Below are 16,411 nucleotides of genomic sequence, written 5' to 3'. Positions count from 1 at the left end.
AAAAGTGTTCTTAATGTTTTTGATCTCTTCCAGAATGTGTTACTCTATTTTTGGTTGTAAGGTCTTGATTAGAGTGTATAAAAATCTTTACCTGTGCAAGCAAAGTTGCGATATCACAGAGCAGAGACGACAAAAAGGACTTCCGTGGAATGGAAATGAGAAGAAACTAATTAGCAAGTCTTAGAAAAACAAAATCTGAGCACAGTTATTTAATCAGTGCTTTAGAGCAGTAGGAGACATGGTTAGGTAAAGACAACTCACTGGCATCACAGACAATGTGTGCTGCTCTCACCTGAGTGTGATGATGAGCAGTGACGAGGGAACAGAGGAGCAGAACTCCTTTGCTCCCCTTCACTTTGCAGGGTCTGGAGCTGTGGTACAACTTGTCTCTACCTGTCCCTATGGTTAATTTCTTACCTGCATAGCTCTTCAGCTAAAAAAAAGATTAGAATAATGAAACCTTTTATAAGACACTCATTTTTTTTTTAAATAGCTGCACATTAGTATATAGTAGAGTATACAGTGTGAGTAGGAACCTCATTGTGTATATCAGTAAAGATTTCCAAGTTTAGAAGGAAGGAAAAACTCTTTGGGTTTCACCCTGAAACATCTTAGACATTTCTCATAGGAGAGACCCTGTGTCAAGCTGTGGACACTTCCTCTTCTGCATTCTCTCATCACTTTCCAATAATGGTACATGCTGCGAAGGTTAAGAGCCTACAGCAAGCAGGTCCCAAGCACTGAATTTCCTCTCCCCACCTCTAAAGGAGCCCTATCCTACGGGCTCACATAGCAGAAATGGCAGCTTCTTTATTAGAACAAGTGAGGCATTAATATTATTCTCAAGAAGACGAGTGTGCTGACCAGGACAACCTCTCCTCATCCAACAACGGCAGATGTGGAAGATTCAGTATCTCTGACACAGTTTTATCCTCCAGCTCAGGAGAAAAAAGAGAAATATACGCTGTTGGATCAACGAAAGGAAAGAAATATGCTTTCTCTCTCGGTAAAGTCCTTCCAGATGGGAAGGCTTGATGTGCTGTCCCAGCAACAACTCCTGTAATGGCAGCTACATCAAAGAGCTTGTAGGCAGAGAAAGCCAAATAGCGTCTCCCCTGTAATGAACTTCAGAATTCAGGAATGATGGAGGGGTCAACAGCAGCCCATGCACCAGACAGCAACAGCTTCAGAGCTGGAGAGCAATCCAGTTCAGGGCCACATTAATAACATTTTCCACCATGGCAGAGTCTACGCCCCCTGCTGCAGAGCACTGATGGCTTCAGTGGGACTGTTCAAACACTTACAGTCACCCAGATGATGAAGTGCTGCCTTGGAGTAGGGCCCAGTGGTCTCCAGATATCCATTCTGGGGAAGGTGGTTGGGTGTTAAATCCTTATCTTGGAGATGTCTGCACGCAGGATGAGGCAGTGGAGAGCTTGTGGGTGGCATCGGACATCTCTGGGTCCAGTCCTCCTCCTGCTGGGGACCTAAGTGTGGGGCTATGGCAGAGTCCTTGAAATTGGCTTCTAAATCACAGGTGGAATGCTTTTTTCTAAGCACTTAATTTCTTTCTGCAGAAATAATAACTCTTTAAAACCACTCTGTCTTGCCCTCCTCCTTCTTGAAATGCTGCCAACATGAGCCTGGTTTCTGCAGGCATCAAAGGGACTGAATGTGGCGGTGTGTGGCTCAGGCACTGGTGACTTTTGCAGCTGACATAAACAGATGTCTGAGGAGACCTGAGGGTCTGTTGGTCCCTTAGGTAAAGCCATGCTCAGCACATACGAATTTTCGGGGGGTTGTATTTCTGTTTCTCTGGTGCCTCATGGTGAACGAAGATGGCCCTCTGCAATTCTGCATCCATGGAAGGGCCTGGTACTTGCTGTGGCAGGGCAGAGAGGGAAGCTCAGCTACTGGTATCCTGAAGCATTTTCCTTCAAGACCAAGAAAGATGGCTTAGGTATGCTCAGTCCAGACTACATGGTGCATCTGTATCTCACTTGAGCAAAGTGAGGCCAAGGGCACTGAGGTGGTCGGCTCTTAGCAAAAGGCAAGTAGATCTTCTCTGTTGTTTAAACCATGAGTGTCTGCCACTAACAGATACTGGGGGGGACAGGATCTGAGGATGAAGACTGCTGGATTCCCCGAGAGAATGTAGTAGTGTCATCATGACTGCAAAGTCGGTTGATCATCCCATAGTGTTTTTACGGGACTGCTGATGAGAGACCCGAAGATGGACCCTTGCAGAGCACTAGCATGCTGTTCGGCAGGGAGGAGAAACAGCTTGGTCTTCCCACCTTGCTAAGGGCTTTTGGAGGGATGTGGTCAGATCAGTCCCATCTCCTGCACATGTGCGGTACTGATCCGGGACTCATGGAGGTGTCATGCATAACTCAGACCCCATTGTGCTTCTGTTCCCATTTGGGACCCACTGAATTTATGGGGGTCCAGGGAGCCCTTGTACCACAAATAGTCACTGTAGAGCATTTCCACCGATGTGGTGGCTTTCCCCAGAGTCCGAAACAATGCACATATTGGCAGCATTACTACACAATGGTGACTTTTTGGTATTCTCTGAATGCTTTCTTGGTTTACTGTGACTTCAAAAGTATCCTCAGGGCAGATGTTGCCAGAAGCCATCCTGATAAAGGGCCTGGAATGATTTCCACTGGTTTTAGCACATCCACAAAAGAGGTAGATCAATCTTATGTGGTGTGATTGCATCTTACCGCAGCTCAGTGAACAGGCTGGTTGCCAGACAAAACAAATAATCTCTCCCTTCTCCTTTGCCATTGTTGCTATAAATACATGCAATACAGAGTAAAATGTGAAAAATAACTGGTGATCCTTCACATGGAGAAATGTTACGTTTATCCTATGATGTTCCCAGACGGCTGAGCTGTCCTGACATGGGACATTCCCAGCAGTCTGGCTTTTGCAAAGGCTGTGACTGGCAAGAAGCAAGCAAGCTTCACTTTCATCACTGTGTGCAAGATGGCTGGGGGTGCAGCAGAGGAGATCCAGAGCTTCAGTGTGGAAACAGCCCCCCTTTGCTTTCCACAGAGTTGTGACTGAATGGCAGTAAAAAAATGAAGAGGCATTTGTCTGCAAGAAAATCTTGTCTTTGTATGGTTGTTTGGATGGATGTGGTAAAAGCCAATCCAAAAGCTTCTCACTTTTTGTTTAAATTAGGACTTGATCCCGTACAATAATGACATGGGGATGTCTGCAGAATGCCTTGCCTTGCCTTTGTCCTACTTGCACATCTTCAGGGGGAAAATATAGAGGATGGTGGTCCTGTCAAATATTTAGCATTGAAGTAAATGTCTGTACTTAGCAGCTAGATGTCTGTTTTAGCTTTGATGAGACAGGGTTGATCTTATGGTTCCCCAGGGAAGCCACTGTCAGCATCACCTTACCCTGACAGTCCTGGGCAGGCATCTTTTAAGTGTCTGTTATTAAACAACCTTCCTCATTGTGTTGTGGTTTGTTTTTTTTTTATTTTATTTTGTAGAATCATTGAATGATTTCATAAACCTTTTTTCATCTAGGATCAATTTTCTTCAGCAATTAAAGAGAAATACTGGTACTGTGGTGTTGGTAGGAGTATTGATAGGAGACACCTGCAAATTTGCAGTGCTTGAGATAGTGAATTTGCTTCTCTGTTATGGCACTGACCCTTTAGCATTGCAGAGCTGTTGCAAATGGTCATCTCTTGAGGGTTGTTTGGTTGGATGGACACTCAGCAGTGGTGATGTTACAGTCATTGATGGGGTCCCAGCCCTGATACTGCTGAGATAAGTTCTGCAATTTAATACATTTAAAATTAACACATTCAAATTTAATGCATAAATATGCATTTGATGAATTTATGTATTTAATACATATGAATAATTTCTTTAAAATGTGTGTCTGTTTCCTGTCTGTCCTCATTGTTCCTAAACGTGGTTGCTGTGTATCTCCGTTAGGTCGACAGTGACACAATTTGGAATGAAGTTCACTCGTCTGGTGCTGCTCGACTAGCCGTGGGCTGTGTCATTGAGCTCGTTTTCAAAGTAGCCACGGGAGAACTGAAGGTTGGTATGAAAATAACACTTGGCTTTGATATAGGCTTTGTACGGGACTCAGCTCAGGGCTGTGTTATGCAGGAGGTCCAGTTAGCTTCATTTTAATGGCACCATCTGGCTTTAGTCATAAAAAGCTTTGAGGATATCAGCAAGTGAGCAACAGACTCCTGGTGAATGTTCTTACGCACCGATTAAAAGGAAGAAAGAAACCAGAGCAGCAAGTGAAATCACTATTCCAGTGTTATCTGAGGATCTTGCTGTTGCCTTCAGCTGGGCCAGCCCGTTTGCTGTTTCAGTGACCTCATGCAGAATTTTTTTTTTTCCCCTGAGTGGAAGGAAATACTGTACCAACCAGTTTCCATAAAATTCATGTGGTCCTTTTTCCTCCCTCCAGAATGAGGGAGAGCATCATCCACTGCTATGGTCTTGTGAGAAAACGATAGAGAACAACTACATAGTTTCAAAGCAGAATTAAAGCTTCTGGCTGCAACCTCTGCATCTGTCTTTGTGTGATAAACCCTCTTTTCTGTCTCACTTCTTCCTTTTCTTATTTTTTGTGTGTAGAATGGATTTGCTGTTGTTCGGCCTCCGGGTCACCACGCAGAAGAGAGCACACCCATGTAAGTATGCGTATGTGCTTTTTCAACTTGCTTCAGTGCTCGTCTTATTATGTGTTCAACAGCTGGAAATGAGAAAGGTAGTTTGTTAGGTTGTTATTACACAATTTCTTGCTTATTAATATACAAGACAACATTGTATTCAAAGCTCCCAGTAATTCTCTGGAAGAGGGCAAGATCCTGCTTAGTGGTTTCAGGTGGGTATTTCTTAGCAAGAATCAGCGTTACAGTCATGCTTTGAAGAAGCACTGAGGCTTTTATTTGCTTTATTCTTGTGAATTGTTTTAAATTAAATGTTGATGGCTTGTCCAGTGTGAGGAAAGCATGGGTACGCAACTAATAGTAGTAATAGCAAACATAACTGTGTCCTGGGGTCACAACACTGAATTAGGGGAGTGTCAGAGTGGGTAGGCTTTGCAAAGCAAAAGCTGAAGTCAGGTGTCTTGCGTGTGTTTAATATAACAGGGGGGTTGCCATCGGACTGTTTTCAAATCAGGGTCCTGTGCATAAATCATATTGGTTCTGTATATCTAGCTTAATGTGTGCTGAAGTTTTGTGTCTTGGGTGCTTCAGCACTCTTTGGTGGGAGTCTAGTGCTTGCTGTTGAGTTTCCCTCAACCTAGCATTTTGAGGCCTCTCTGAGCATGTCCGCTCCCTCTCAGCAGATGCACCATAGTGCTCTGGCAGCATTAATTGGTTCTTTCCCTTTCTTTCCTTCTTGCCATGTCCTCTCCCAATCTGCTCCTGTCCCCTTCCCTTGCACACAGTGCTGGAGGTCCCATAGGCAGCGGGTTTGGGCAAGTGTGAAATGTTGCCCATTTCCAGAGAGATCATCAGACACCTGCTGCTGCGTGGCTATTCTGTGTCTCTAATTTAACATATGTTGCATCTTCCAGGCAGGAAAGAAGAGTGAAAGCAGAAGAAATTTCTTCCTACTGTGTAATATCTAGGTGATAGATGCATTGGGACCAAGCAAACCTATAGTTAACACCTCTCCTTTTCCTCTTGTCTCCCCACTCTTATCACCTCCAGGGGTTTCTGCTATTTTAACTCCGTGGCAATCGCAGCCAAGCTGCTCCAGCAAAGGCTGAACGTTAGCAAAATCCTTATAGTGGACTGGGTGAGTAAATGCCGGTTCTTACCCTTCAGGAGAGCAGGTGGATTTTTTTCTGTTTTGTTTTGTTTTGTTTTGTTTTTTTCTTGCAAGGGCAATTCTGGCTTTGTAAGTCAGTGGAAAAAAAAGTGTTGCCTGTGGTCTGCAAGTCAAAATTTGTTTTTTAAAATGTGTTTATTTTCATTAAAGTGTTTCAATAAAAGAAAAAGTTTTGTAAAGAACACATAGGTTTCAGAATAAAATAGTAATTAATACATAGTTGCTTTCTGAAACAAGCCCATAACACAGTCTCAAGGATGGGTAAACTGCAAACCATGTTGGCTTTTGTTTTTTTTTTTTTTTTCCTGAAGGTGTTGACTTTAACTGTTATGATCCATCCCAGTTTCTTTTCAAGATGTAAAGACAGCTTCCTGAGAGGGACAGGCTGTCTGGCATAGCTTGGCTGTTGGTCTGGATAGTTTAAGTGTCCTGCCTCTGGGCCAGTGCAGCCTCCATGTGAGAGGCAGTCAAAAGCGATCTCTAAATTGGAACAGGAGAGCAAAATACTCTGCAGACAGAGTTGAGAAAGAGCTTGCTTGGGATTTTGCTGTGGCGATGCATAGATTTAAAAATGTGGCTGATAGATTTATTCTTTTTCTTAATGGATCTAAAAATGCATTTATGTGGCTGTGAAGGCATTTGAGTTGCTGGGTATCGGTCAAGAGTTTTGATTATTTTGCCACAAATCTGCCATGGGCTAGACCCATAAGTTAAAATGGATGTATATTTCTTTTTGACCTACTGGACGGACATCCTTTTCCTCACTTCCCAACAACTGTTTTTCATGTCAGGAAGGGGCATTTTGAATACCCATCCTGTTACAGACTGCATTTCTGCACCAAGTAGCAATGCAATAGGGGATCCGGGTAATGGGTTTGTGTCATTTAACCTTGTTGGGTCCAACAGAACTTTGCTGGGCATCTGTATCACCCCACAGACCAATTAAAGATGCAGATTTGGGGTAACTAATATAGTCTGTCCCTCCCCCAAGACTGGGTATGAATCCAGTTCTCTCCAAGTAAATTGATCCAGTCCTCAGTTTTGATATATGCTTGAGATTGTGTTTACCCCCATTTATCCTGTGTGTTAAACAAGGACTGTAACCTGAAGCCATCTGTGCAAAGCTGATTTACTCTCATTTGCAATAAACTGCTTCAGCTAGATCAGAGAAGTGCAGAAAACAAAGCACAACAGCAAAGAAAACCCCTCCAAATTCCAAGTCGATGGCTTTAATCTGTGATTTTACTAAGGTACTAACCTCCCTCATATAATGCAATCTCTGTCCCTGAAGGATGTTCACCACGGGAATGGTACTCAGCAAGCTTTCTACAATGATCCTAACGTTCTTTATATTTCACTACATCGCTATGATGATGGGAACTTCTTTCCAGGCAGTGGTGCTCCCGACGAGGTAAGAGCACGTATCAGCATAGCATGCATCCATATCTGATAGGACCTGCTCGGGGCTGTGATTTGGGTGCCTCCAAAAATCTCGGGGAGCCTCTGCCAGGGAAGGCTTGGAGAGAAGCTCCTGCCACTGCTCCCACGCTCCTGCTTGTTAGTGCCCTTTGAGAACGCATCACTTGGCTTTGTGCATTTGGTGCCTTCTTGTTCAAGTCCTAACAGACGTGGGCATTGTGTCCTGCCCTGCGAGCTGGCAGGAAAGCGTGTGCCTTGGCTAATGAGCAGAAAATGAGTCAATGCAATTAGGCTCTCCAGGCCTTACGGGACAACCTGTTCCAGAGGAGCCCTTTGCCAGTTGTCCCAGCATTCCATGTACTTTTCAGGATTTCCCCCTCATAGGCATAAGTTGTTTCTTAGATGCAGGAAGAACAAGTTGTCCATGGCTGTGCCACTGGCGCTCAGGTTTCCTGGCACAGACTTGGAGCCCATCCATCCTCCCCGTCTCCTGGCCCTGCCGAGGCATCACTCACCGCCACTGCTGCGTTCACATTGCGCAGCCCAGGTGGTGGGATTTGAGCACCAGTTGTTCATACTGCTGGACCAAATCCCCTGGTTCCTAGTGGTGTCCTCAGAGCCTGCAGCAAAAGGGCTGGACCAATGAAAGTGGAAGACCTTTCTCCCTAAACCCTGGATGGATGCTCCTACATCCGTCACGTCCTTCCTTTCCCTCTAGGTTGACAGGAAATATTGTCCTTCCAGAGTGATTTATCAAAGGGAAATTATATGAAATGCTTAGTTTTGTGTACTCTGAGGCACTCCAGGTTACATCTCAAAACGCCTAGAACTCTTACCCTGTCAATTTTATATTTTCCCATTTATCAAAAGTCGATGTTGCCATTTCGATTTCTAAAGAAACTTAAACGTAACGTGATACTGTGTCGTTGCCCTGTTTGTGCACTATTGTTGTAGTGAATAAACAGCAGCCCTTTCCATCAGGCTTAGTTTTTGCTACAGGATACACAAAGGTCTCAGACCTATTTTTTTCCTGACCTTTTAGTAATCTAGTAATATCTTTTACAAAATATCTAGTATTGTAAGGAAACACTGGACTATACCCTCTGGTCCATATTTACATTTGTATTTTATTTACATCAGTCCCTTTATAGTAATTTTTAGATGTATCATTCCAGACCAAATAAGATAAAGAATACAAAACAAATTCAGTTAAAGCCACAGATGGATTAATAACCCATTGTGGATGGATGAACACACTGTGTCTTTCTACCAGCAGTATTTGCACCAATACAAGGCAGGATGTGCAATAAAAGCCATGCAGATTTATCTAGCCTGAATTATCTGGCGTTGTATTGTATAACACATTAATTTTCAGTTTACTACGTTTTCATATGCAGAAACCTAAAAAAAAAAAAAAACCAAAACCAAAAACACTAAAAACCCAACTTTGTGTGTAGGAGCTCAGAGTCCTGTGCGGAGCTGCCAACGCCCAGTGGCAAGCAGATACTGCCCAGCTCCCTTGCTGTGCCCAGGGACCTGCAGCCCACACTCAGGCAGCAGCAAGGTCCCCACTTGACAAAGGGACTGAACACAGGCTTTTCGGTTTTGATGTGGATGGGGAAAACACGGCCCTGCTTCTTAGCAAATAAATTACTAGAAACCCCTGGTTTATTTTTCAGTTTTCGCCTTTCTCAGGTGTTTGCTGTCAGTGCAGATGGGAGCATTTACACTACGTGCAAGGATGGGGATGTACTTACATTTACCACCCACGTGTCCCTCAAGCAGCAAAAAAACTCTGTGAATCATATTTTTCCCCAGCAGAGGGGGATCTTGCTCTGATTAAAACTGTGGTTTTTTTTTCCCCCAAGTTGCAACTGTATTGAAATATAAAATATGCTTCTGAATAAAGCTGTAAATGAATTAAGGAAAGGTACCACATGTAGCACACTCTTCTGCAAAAGGGGAAAAGGATCCAGTTGATGATGTGTTTTTTGGGTGAGCAGCAGTCAAATACCACTGGTCCGTGGCTCCCATAAAGATTGGAGCGAGGAGGAGCTTTATTTTCACTCTTGTTTTGAGGACCAGGTCGCTTTAGAGGGGAAAGTTAACCTCACTACCACCAAGCTATTGAATCAAAATCCGTATTCAACAGGAAGAAAATTATTAAGACAGCAGAGATGCATTGCCAGAGTTCACTGTTTCCATATGTGTAATTAAGAGTACTATCTCCCTTTTTCAGGTTGGCACAGGAGCAGGTGTTGGTTTCAATGTTAACATGGCCTTTACTGGTGGCCTTGATCCACCAATGGGAGACACAGAATACTTAACTGCTTTCAGGTAATATTGAAGATTTCTTCTTACAAACATATTTTTCACCTAAACTGAGTTTCTTTTCCTTGTGCTGCAGTCCTCCTTAATCTTGAGTTTCTCTCTTACTAAGTTTAGAAACACAGGATTTACATCTATTTGCAGTTACTTTTGGAGTACCATAATAAAAATAAAACTGAATTAAGTAAATAGGATATTTCTGGCCATAAGTGTGACTGTGACATTAGGTGATTGACATACTCGCTGCTCGGCACTGGTTGATGCATAAATGTAAAATGTCAACTGATAAGAATAAGCTCTTTTGGTTTTGGCTAAAAATCTTTTTACCTCTTTGGGGTGAGTGTTTCAATGGGTGAACCCACCTGGATGGGGAGGGGAACCCAGAAAAACTTTTTAACAAGTCATCATGAGCTGAAGCTTGGGAGTGCAGCTGCCCCAAGGCTTGAGACATCATTACTGCACTGCAGACGATGGTACCTGACTTCAAGGCGAGTTGGCCCGGCAGTCCCTCCTCTGCAAGAGCTCTGCTCGCAACTCATACACCAGCTCACTCCCAAGAGTACCTAGCAAAGGGACGAGGACTTGTTTTGATTAGCTTTAGATTTTGTTATTGTTCACCCATATATTGAGTATGCCTATTCCAACCAACTGGAAATTGAAACGACTGAACTGTTGGGTTTGTGCTTTTCTTACTGGGTTCTGGTTTCTCCTCAGAAGCAGCATGTTGTGTGTTATGAATAAAAATGCAACCGTTTCTTAAACAAGTGTTACTCATCACTCACTGTCAGAGTGTGAATGAAGGTAAGCAAAGCTGTGGAGTTGAATTGATTTGTTGCTGGGACATTCTCCTTGATTAGCAGCAATAGTAAAGCCAGATACAAACCACTGTGCTGGGTTGTACAAGCATATTCTAGCGTGCTCCAAAAAAATGGCATCATTTGAGTCTCCAAATGGAGCAGGGGATGAAGCCAGTTGTTGATTTACTTGTTCATGTCCTGCTGGTCTTATTGTCCTGCTCACAGAAGCATACGATACCCGGGGATCACAGGGAGGTATCTGCAGGGGATCATTTGATCTGATCCTTACTTTCATCCTCAGATCAGTACCATCAGAAGAGATGTGTGAAGCAAAACACACATTAGCTGATCTACAGTCATGGTTGTGGTCTCTCTGAGCAGCATCTCACTACAGGAGCACTGCATGAGTATGGGCTGAACATCATCTTGCTACTCTGAGCAGCTAATGGGCAAAATACCCCAACAGGATGATTGTCCATCATTGGCATTTTGGGGACTTGCTGCAAGCCTGGAGTGATGCCTTTGCCTCCTAGAGCTGCAGCGAACAAGAGAAGGAAAAGATTAAAATTAACTATGGAAGCAACAGAATAACAAGATTGAAATGAAAGTGGATCTCTGGGTAGAGGAGAACTTGTAAGTGATACAGTAGTGAATAGAGGCCAGTGTGAGACCACACTTTCCTTTATGATACGCTGTCCAGGAGAATGAATATAATTCTCTGACCTGCTAGATATATAGGCTTTATTTTTCTTAGAGGCTGTACTGTTCCACCGCTTGCCTCCCCCGTGCTGTTGGTCCATCCTCTCCAACTGCCATCTTTTTTAGCAATTATGGGTTGAAGTGGTTTTCTGTCCTTAAATCAGATTCAGTGGACTTCTGGCGACCACCCTGCATAAATTCAGGGAGACACACACTTGCCAAAACATGGGATGCTAATTTCTGGTGACAGGCAGATGGAATATCACCTTCATGAAATAATATTAAATCTGGGAGCATTGTTTTCTGTTCTTCCCTGTGCACATCTTTGTATTCTGTTATACTGAGCAAAAAGAGCTTTTACTCTTCAGACTGATGTTAAAAAGCCTTCACAGAATGTGTACAATTTAAAATAACATCTAGTCAAATAACTGTCATTTTTCTCAGTGTTTCATTCCTGTTACAGGAAGGCAGCACTTTCCTCCAAAGTGGAAGTCTGTTTATCCCAGCAGTCAACAAGACTGATCTCTTCATTATAAAGAGAGCCTGTAGCTCGCGATGGAGTGACATACTTGCTATTAAATATTAATTGAGTTTCAAGGCTCCTGGAAAATTGCTCAGTCTGCACAGTAAGACCTTTGCCAGCTGTTCCTTAATAAGTACTGGTGTCTTTTTGCCCAGAAACTGCAGCTATTTGGGGAACATATTTTGAAGCTAGTCAGAGTCCTTATTTTTCTGGGATTTTGGGAAGCCAAGGGACACTGTGACTCATCCTCTTAGGTAGCACCTCCCATAGTCTGCCCCATGTGCACACCTTCAGTCAATAAGTTAAATTGGCGGCTTTTTTTTTTAATCTTATGCCAAGTTTGGTCATGATAATACATTATCAAGTGACCTTTTTAAATCTTAAGCAGCTTCTCTGAAAAACATTTTTTCCCCCTGAATCTTTCTATTGATTTTAATGTAAAATAACTCTTTGAAGTTTGCAATTTATGGTCCCCCGAGAGTTAGAAAGTGAAGGGAATAGGTCATATATCCTTTTTTTTTTTTCTTTTCTTGCGTTAGCCCCTTGAGACAATGCATGCCTTCAAGGCAGCACCTTGTTATTCCACCCCATCGAATGCCACGTTGCATTTGCTGGGGATCAAACCTAAGATGAAGAAAAGATAAGAAAATTGGCCATAATGAACTCCAGAAGCAGCAGGCATTTTCACCATGAACTTGGAAACTCACAGTGGAGAACTGAGCTTTAATTCAAACCAGTCCAAATGCCAAACTGTGAGGCTTTGAAGTCTGTAGAGGAATCAGTGGAAATCCTTTGAGCTAGGCAAAGATACTGATATACTTTTTCATCTTTTTTTTTTTTTTTTTTTTTTTTTTTAAGCCTTAACTCTTCACATACTTGTCTGCTTTTAGGGAAGAAAGCCCTCTCTCTATGTAAAACGAGCGGAAGAAAAATAAGCAACATGCTTTTTTTTTTTTTTTGTTCTATTTCAGGATGAGCTGGTGTATGGATTTGATAAAAGCGTGTGCTCTAATGAAATAATAACTGAGATAATCATCCTCATAAATTATTCTTCCGATGAGTGAATAAATAAATCCCAATGAAACCTATCATCCCCGCACTGAAAACCTGTTTCAGTGTCGTTTTCCTCTTTTTGAAGAAAGGATGGTAACTTGCATCAATGATTTTTCTACTGAGAATTTCTTCTATGAATATTGGCTTCCCCCTACTTGCAGTACAGCATTGAGTTGGACAGGATAGCCTGACCTCTCAATGTTTACTAATAACACCAAGCCATTTCAAAAGTGAGAACAAGAGTTAAAAATGCAAAGCGGAGAGCAGCCTTGCCGTGCCGTGCACTTTGTCACTTATTGTCTTCATAACCGAGGGCTGAAATCACCAGCTGCCCCATCTCGAGGTTGGGGTGATATCATGATTGCTGTATTTTTTTGGGGGGGGGCGGGGGGGCGCAGGGTGGAGTCGCCCCGGTCACTAATAAGAAGTGCAGAAGGGATTTGGGGAGTTTGCTGTGAGCTTGGCGTGCCTCCACCCCATCGTAGCGGCAGCTCTGCCTGCCTGAGACAGCATGACATTGTAATTTAGCTGACCGTTCGCTGGGCGAAGGTCCCACGGCTGAACTCACCGCCAAAGTATTTGGGCAATACAGATTTCACAGATTAGGCAGAAATGTATTAAACTCTAATGCAAAAAATGCAGGGCATATAATTTTAGAAGTCCCTAACTCATCAAAATGTTATTGGTATTCATTGCTGAAGGAAAAAAAAAAAAAAAAAAAGAGAAAAAAAAAAAGTGTTGGTTGTTTTTTTTTTTTTTTTATTGGAGTCTGTAGTTACCTAACTTGTTATACAAGCAGAAATCATGTTTGCTTCTACGAATCCTCATGATGTTTTAAAAAGCAGAGTGTGCAAACCTGGCTAAGGGACCTGCAGAAAAAATGCAAAGGCTGTGGCTAGTTTCTTATTACATGAGAACAGCAATTACTTAGTGAAATTAAGGTGTATTATCCACAGGAGTTTTCCTCTGAATTTACTGTAAGAGTTTTCCTGATGATTCTAGCAGTTGTGTAGTCTCATATGATTTTTTTTTTATTATTATTTTTCTTTCCCTACCGGGACAGAGGTCTCTTCCACAATTATAATTCCATATACAGCTTGATTCTGTGTTAGTTTTATTTTTATTTAAAACACCTAAACCAGAAGCAAAAGCCAGGACTGTGTTTGAAAGGTCCTTCCTCCTGCCTTTCTGAGAAAGTGTTAAAGGAGTTCAGGAGCCAGTTGTGGGGGGATTTTGCTTTTTCCTTCGATCCATAAACCATTACAGGAGGGAGTAAGGGATGGTGGGGCTGGGGAAATTGGTCATGTTTTGCCTGGAATCGTTGTTTCTGTGTGTGAGATTTCATGCCCTCCCGATGCTGATTTTGTCCCCAAACTACTAATCCCTTTTGACATAGTAAATGACCGTGGAGATGGCTGCTTGGAGAAACAAAGACCCGAGTCTGCCTTAGAAGCAGCAGATAATGTTTTTGAGATAGATAGGTAGATAGATAGATACATAGCCAAGAGCAGGAAAAAGAGTCTCTAAAAAAGTGCTCAGCCTTCGAAGTTTCACCAATTTGCTCGCTGCAATTGAGCATTTAAAAAAAATCCTCTGTAGGATTTTTTAATCTGCCTGTCATTTATTAGGTGTTTAATTGGTGAATTGGCTAGTAACAGACTAAAAATATTTTCCAGAAGACTGAATAATATATAAAATCGTAATTTTTTTCTCCCCCAATTGATTGCAGAACATGATCAGTAATTTTTACTGTTTGCAGCCATCAGTATTGACTAATGCACAGCCATTCAGCTTAGTTATAATCAGAGTCAAGTAAAAGGACTTACTTTATTTTAAGCAAGCAAAACAACTCTCTAAAATGTAGGAAATTTAAAAGTAATCCTTGTATTTTAAAAAATGGTACATAGCTTGAATGAATATTCAGTGTTACAAACCCTTTCATTCCTTGGTAAATAACTACAGCCACCTTAGCCATTAGTTAAAAAACCCAGTTCCAGACAAAATTGCTTAACTTCTTGATAGTATTTAAATTTCTGGCTTTTTTATAGTATCATCACCAGAGCAAAGCCATAGGGTTGTTTGCAGTTTAATTGTTGCTTTTATTTGGGGACTTAGCTTTACTGTAATGGAACTGAGCAAAGAGGCTGTTTTCATCTGTGCACAAGAAAAACTAAAAACCAAGGGACTGGGTTAGATGTGCCTGAAATACTGCCCACAGATGAAATCTCAGAAATACACTGCTTGAAAGCAGTTCATTTGCTTGTGTCTTAAATTTTCTCTTTTTCTTTTTTCTTTCCTTTTTTTTTTTTTTTTTGACACAATTGAAATGGGAAAAACGGAGGGAGGGAGTGCTGAGAGGCAGGAGAGCTTTGGTCCTCGTGGATCAAGTTTTATGGTCAAAGATATAGCTGCTTACGTATGTGGTAAGCAACAAATAGAGGTGGGACCACAGTTTTGGAGTACTGGTGTAATACTGGAATTAGGAGAAAGTCAGAAGAAAGAGCAGCCCAGGAAAGTTTGGGTAGGAGTCACAGGTAAAGGAAAGCGTTCAAGTCTGGATTTGAGAGTGTTCTTCAGTTTGGATGGGTTTCTGATGGTCAGGGTACCAAAAGCATCATTAGCTTATTTATTCTGACACCCTGTCATCTTGCACTTCTCCTCTGGCAGCCCCTGAACACACATAGTTCCCGGGCAGCCTCTGTCTGGGATGGGCACTCAGCGCCCATCCCATGGGTAACAGACTGTCCATCTGTCCTCCTGGCTCCTCTCAGACAGGGGAGCCAGGGGACCTGCAACGTATGTTTTTTAAAACCCTGAGGGACCTGATAAAACTTTACCGTGTATATAGAGCACCACTAATAATTGCTCAGAGTGTAAGGTACTTGCTGGGGTAACCAGTTATGGCTGTAAGGTCACCCCGTCCTGCACTAGAGAAAACTCTGGACGTCCTCAAAATGATGACTTCTAACTATCGTCAAATACCAACTGATTTACTTTTAAACAGCAACTGCTGCTTTTTCTCTCCTAAAATTTATGCAGACAGGGTTCATGGTTAACCCCCTGTGCGGCTAGTGGCTGTGCCACTAGAGGGTATCTTTGAACCGCTGTCACCACACTGGGACCTTCCGCCAAGCATCACCAACACCATCTCAGTGCCTACTGGCTGTCCCTGTTCCTCTGGTGCATTCATGCTTGGGCATCAGTGGATGAGCTGTCCCATAGCCAAGAAATTGTTACCAATTCGGGGTTGCTTGGTGCTGACCTACAATGCCCACAACTTAGGGGTGCAGGTTTGGGCTTGCTCTGCAACCAGCTTATTGTTGTCCCATACATCAGTTGAGGTATTAGCAACTCCCCCATAACTTTGGGGGGAAAAAAGTCTGATTATTTCAGCAGTTTTCCTTCAGTTAGAAATTAAAGAGCTCAGCAGTACTTCAAAGCTCAGGGGAAAAAAAAAAAAAAAACAACTCTGCCACGTGCACTTGCTTCAAAACTGCTACTTTAGTCCTTTGTGAAGGAGGTTGGTTTCTACTTAAAATGTCTGTGGGTTTCACTGAACAGATTTTTGTCAATTGTAAAGTCCTCAGCAAAAATGGTGTGATTTTGTGTTCTTTATGTAATCATCTCCCTGAGGACAAAATGTATATGGCAATCACCTTGTTTGAGGGAAAAAATTAAAATTCCTCTTTTGCATTTTATAAGAATTAAAAGGAAATAAGATCTTTTTTGCATAGGTTTCTGTGTCTGTGTGCAGA

The 16,411-nt window shown here is 42.4% G+C and overlaps 1 protein-coding gene across 1 annotated transcript in view; it reads left to right on the top strand.

Annotated features, from left to right (window-relative positions):
- HDAC4 (histone deacetylase 4) overlaps positions 1-16,411 on the top strand; it is a gene marked incomplete at its 5' end in the record, with an annotated part of 175,770 nt that overhangs the window by 143,725 nt on the left and 15,634 nt on the right. Inside the window, 5 exons of the mRNA XM_082484010.1 lie at positions 3,969-4,076; positions 4,632-4,687; positions 5,717-5,804; positions 7,129-7,248; positions 9,496-9,593. Coding sequence (XP_082340136.1) covers positions 3,969-4,076; positions 4,632-4,687; positions 5,717-5,804; positions 7,129-7,248; positions 9,496-9,593 — 470 coding nt within the window. The remainder of the gene's footprint in view (positions 1-3,968; positions 4,077-4,631; positions 4,688-5,716; positions 5,805-7,128; positions 7,249-9,495; positions 9,594-16,411) is intronic.

This window comes from Vanellus vanellus (assembly GCF_965231255.1).
Source record: "Vanellus vanellus genome assembly, chromosome: 5".
NCBI lineage: Eukaryota > Metazoa > Chordata > Aves > Charadriiformes > Charadriidae > Vanellus > Vanellus vanellus.
Note: the sequence above shows the minus strand (reverse complement) of the source record. Positions and strands in the feature narration are given on the sequence as shown.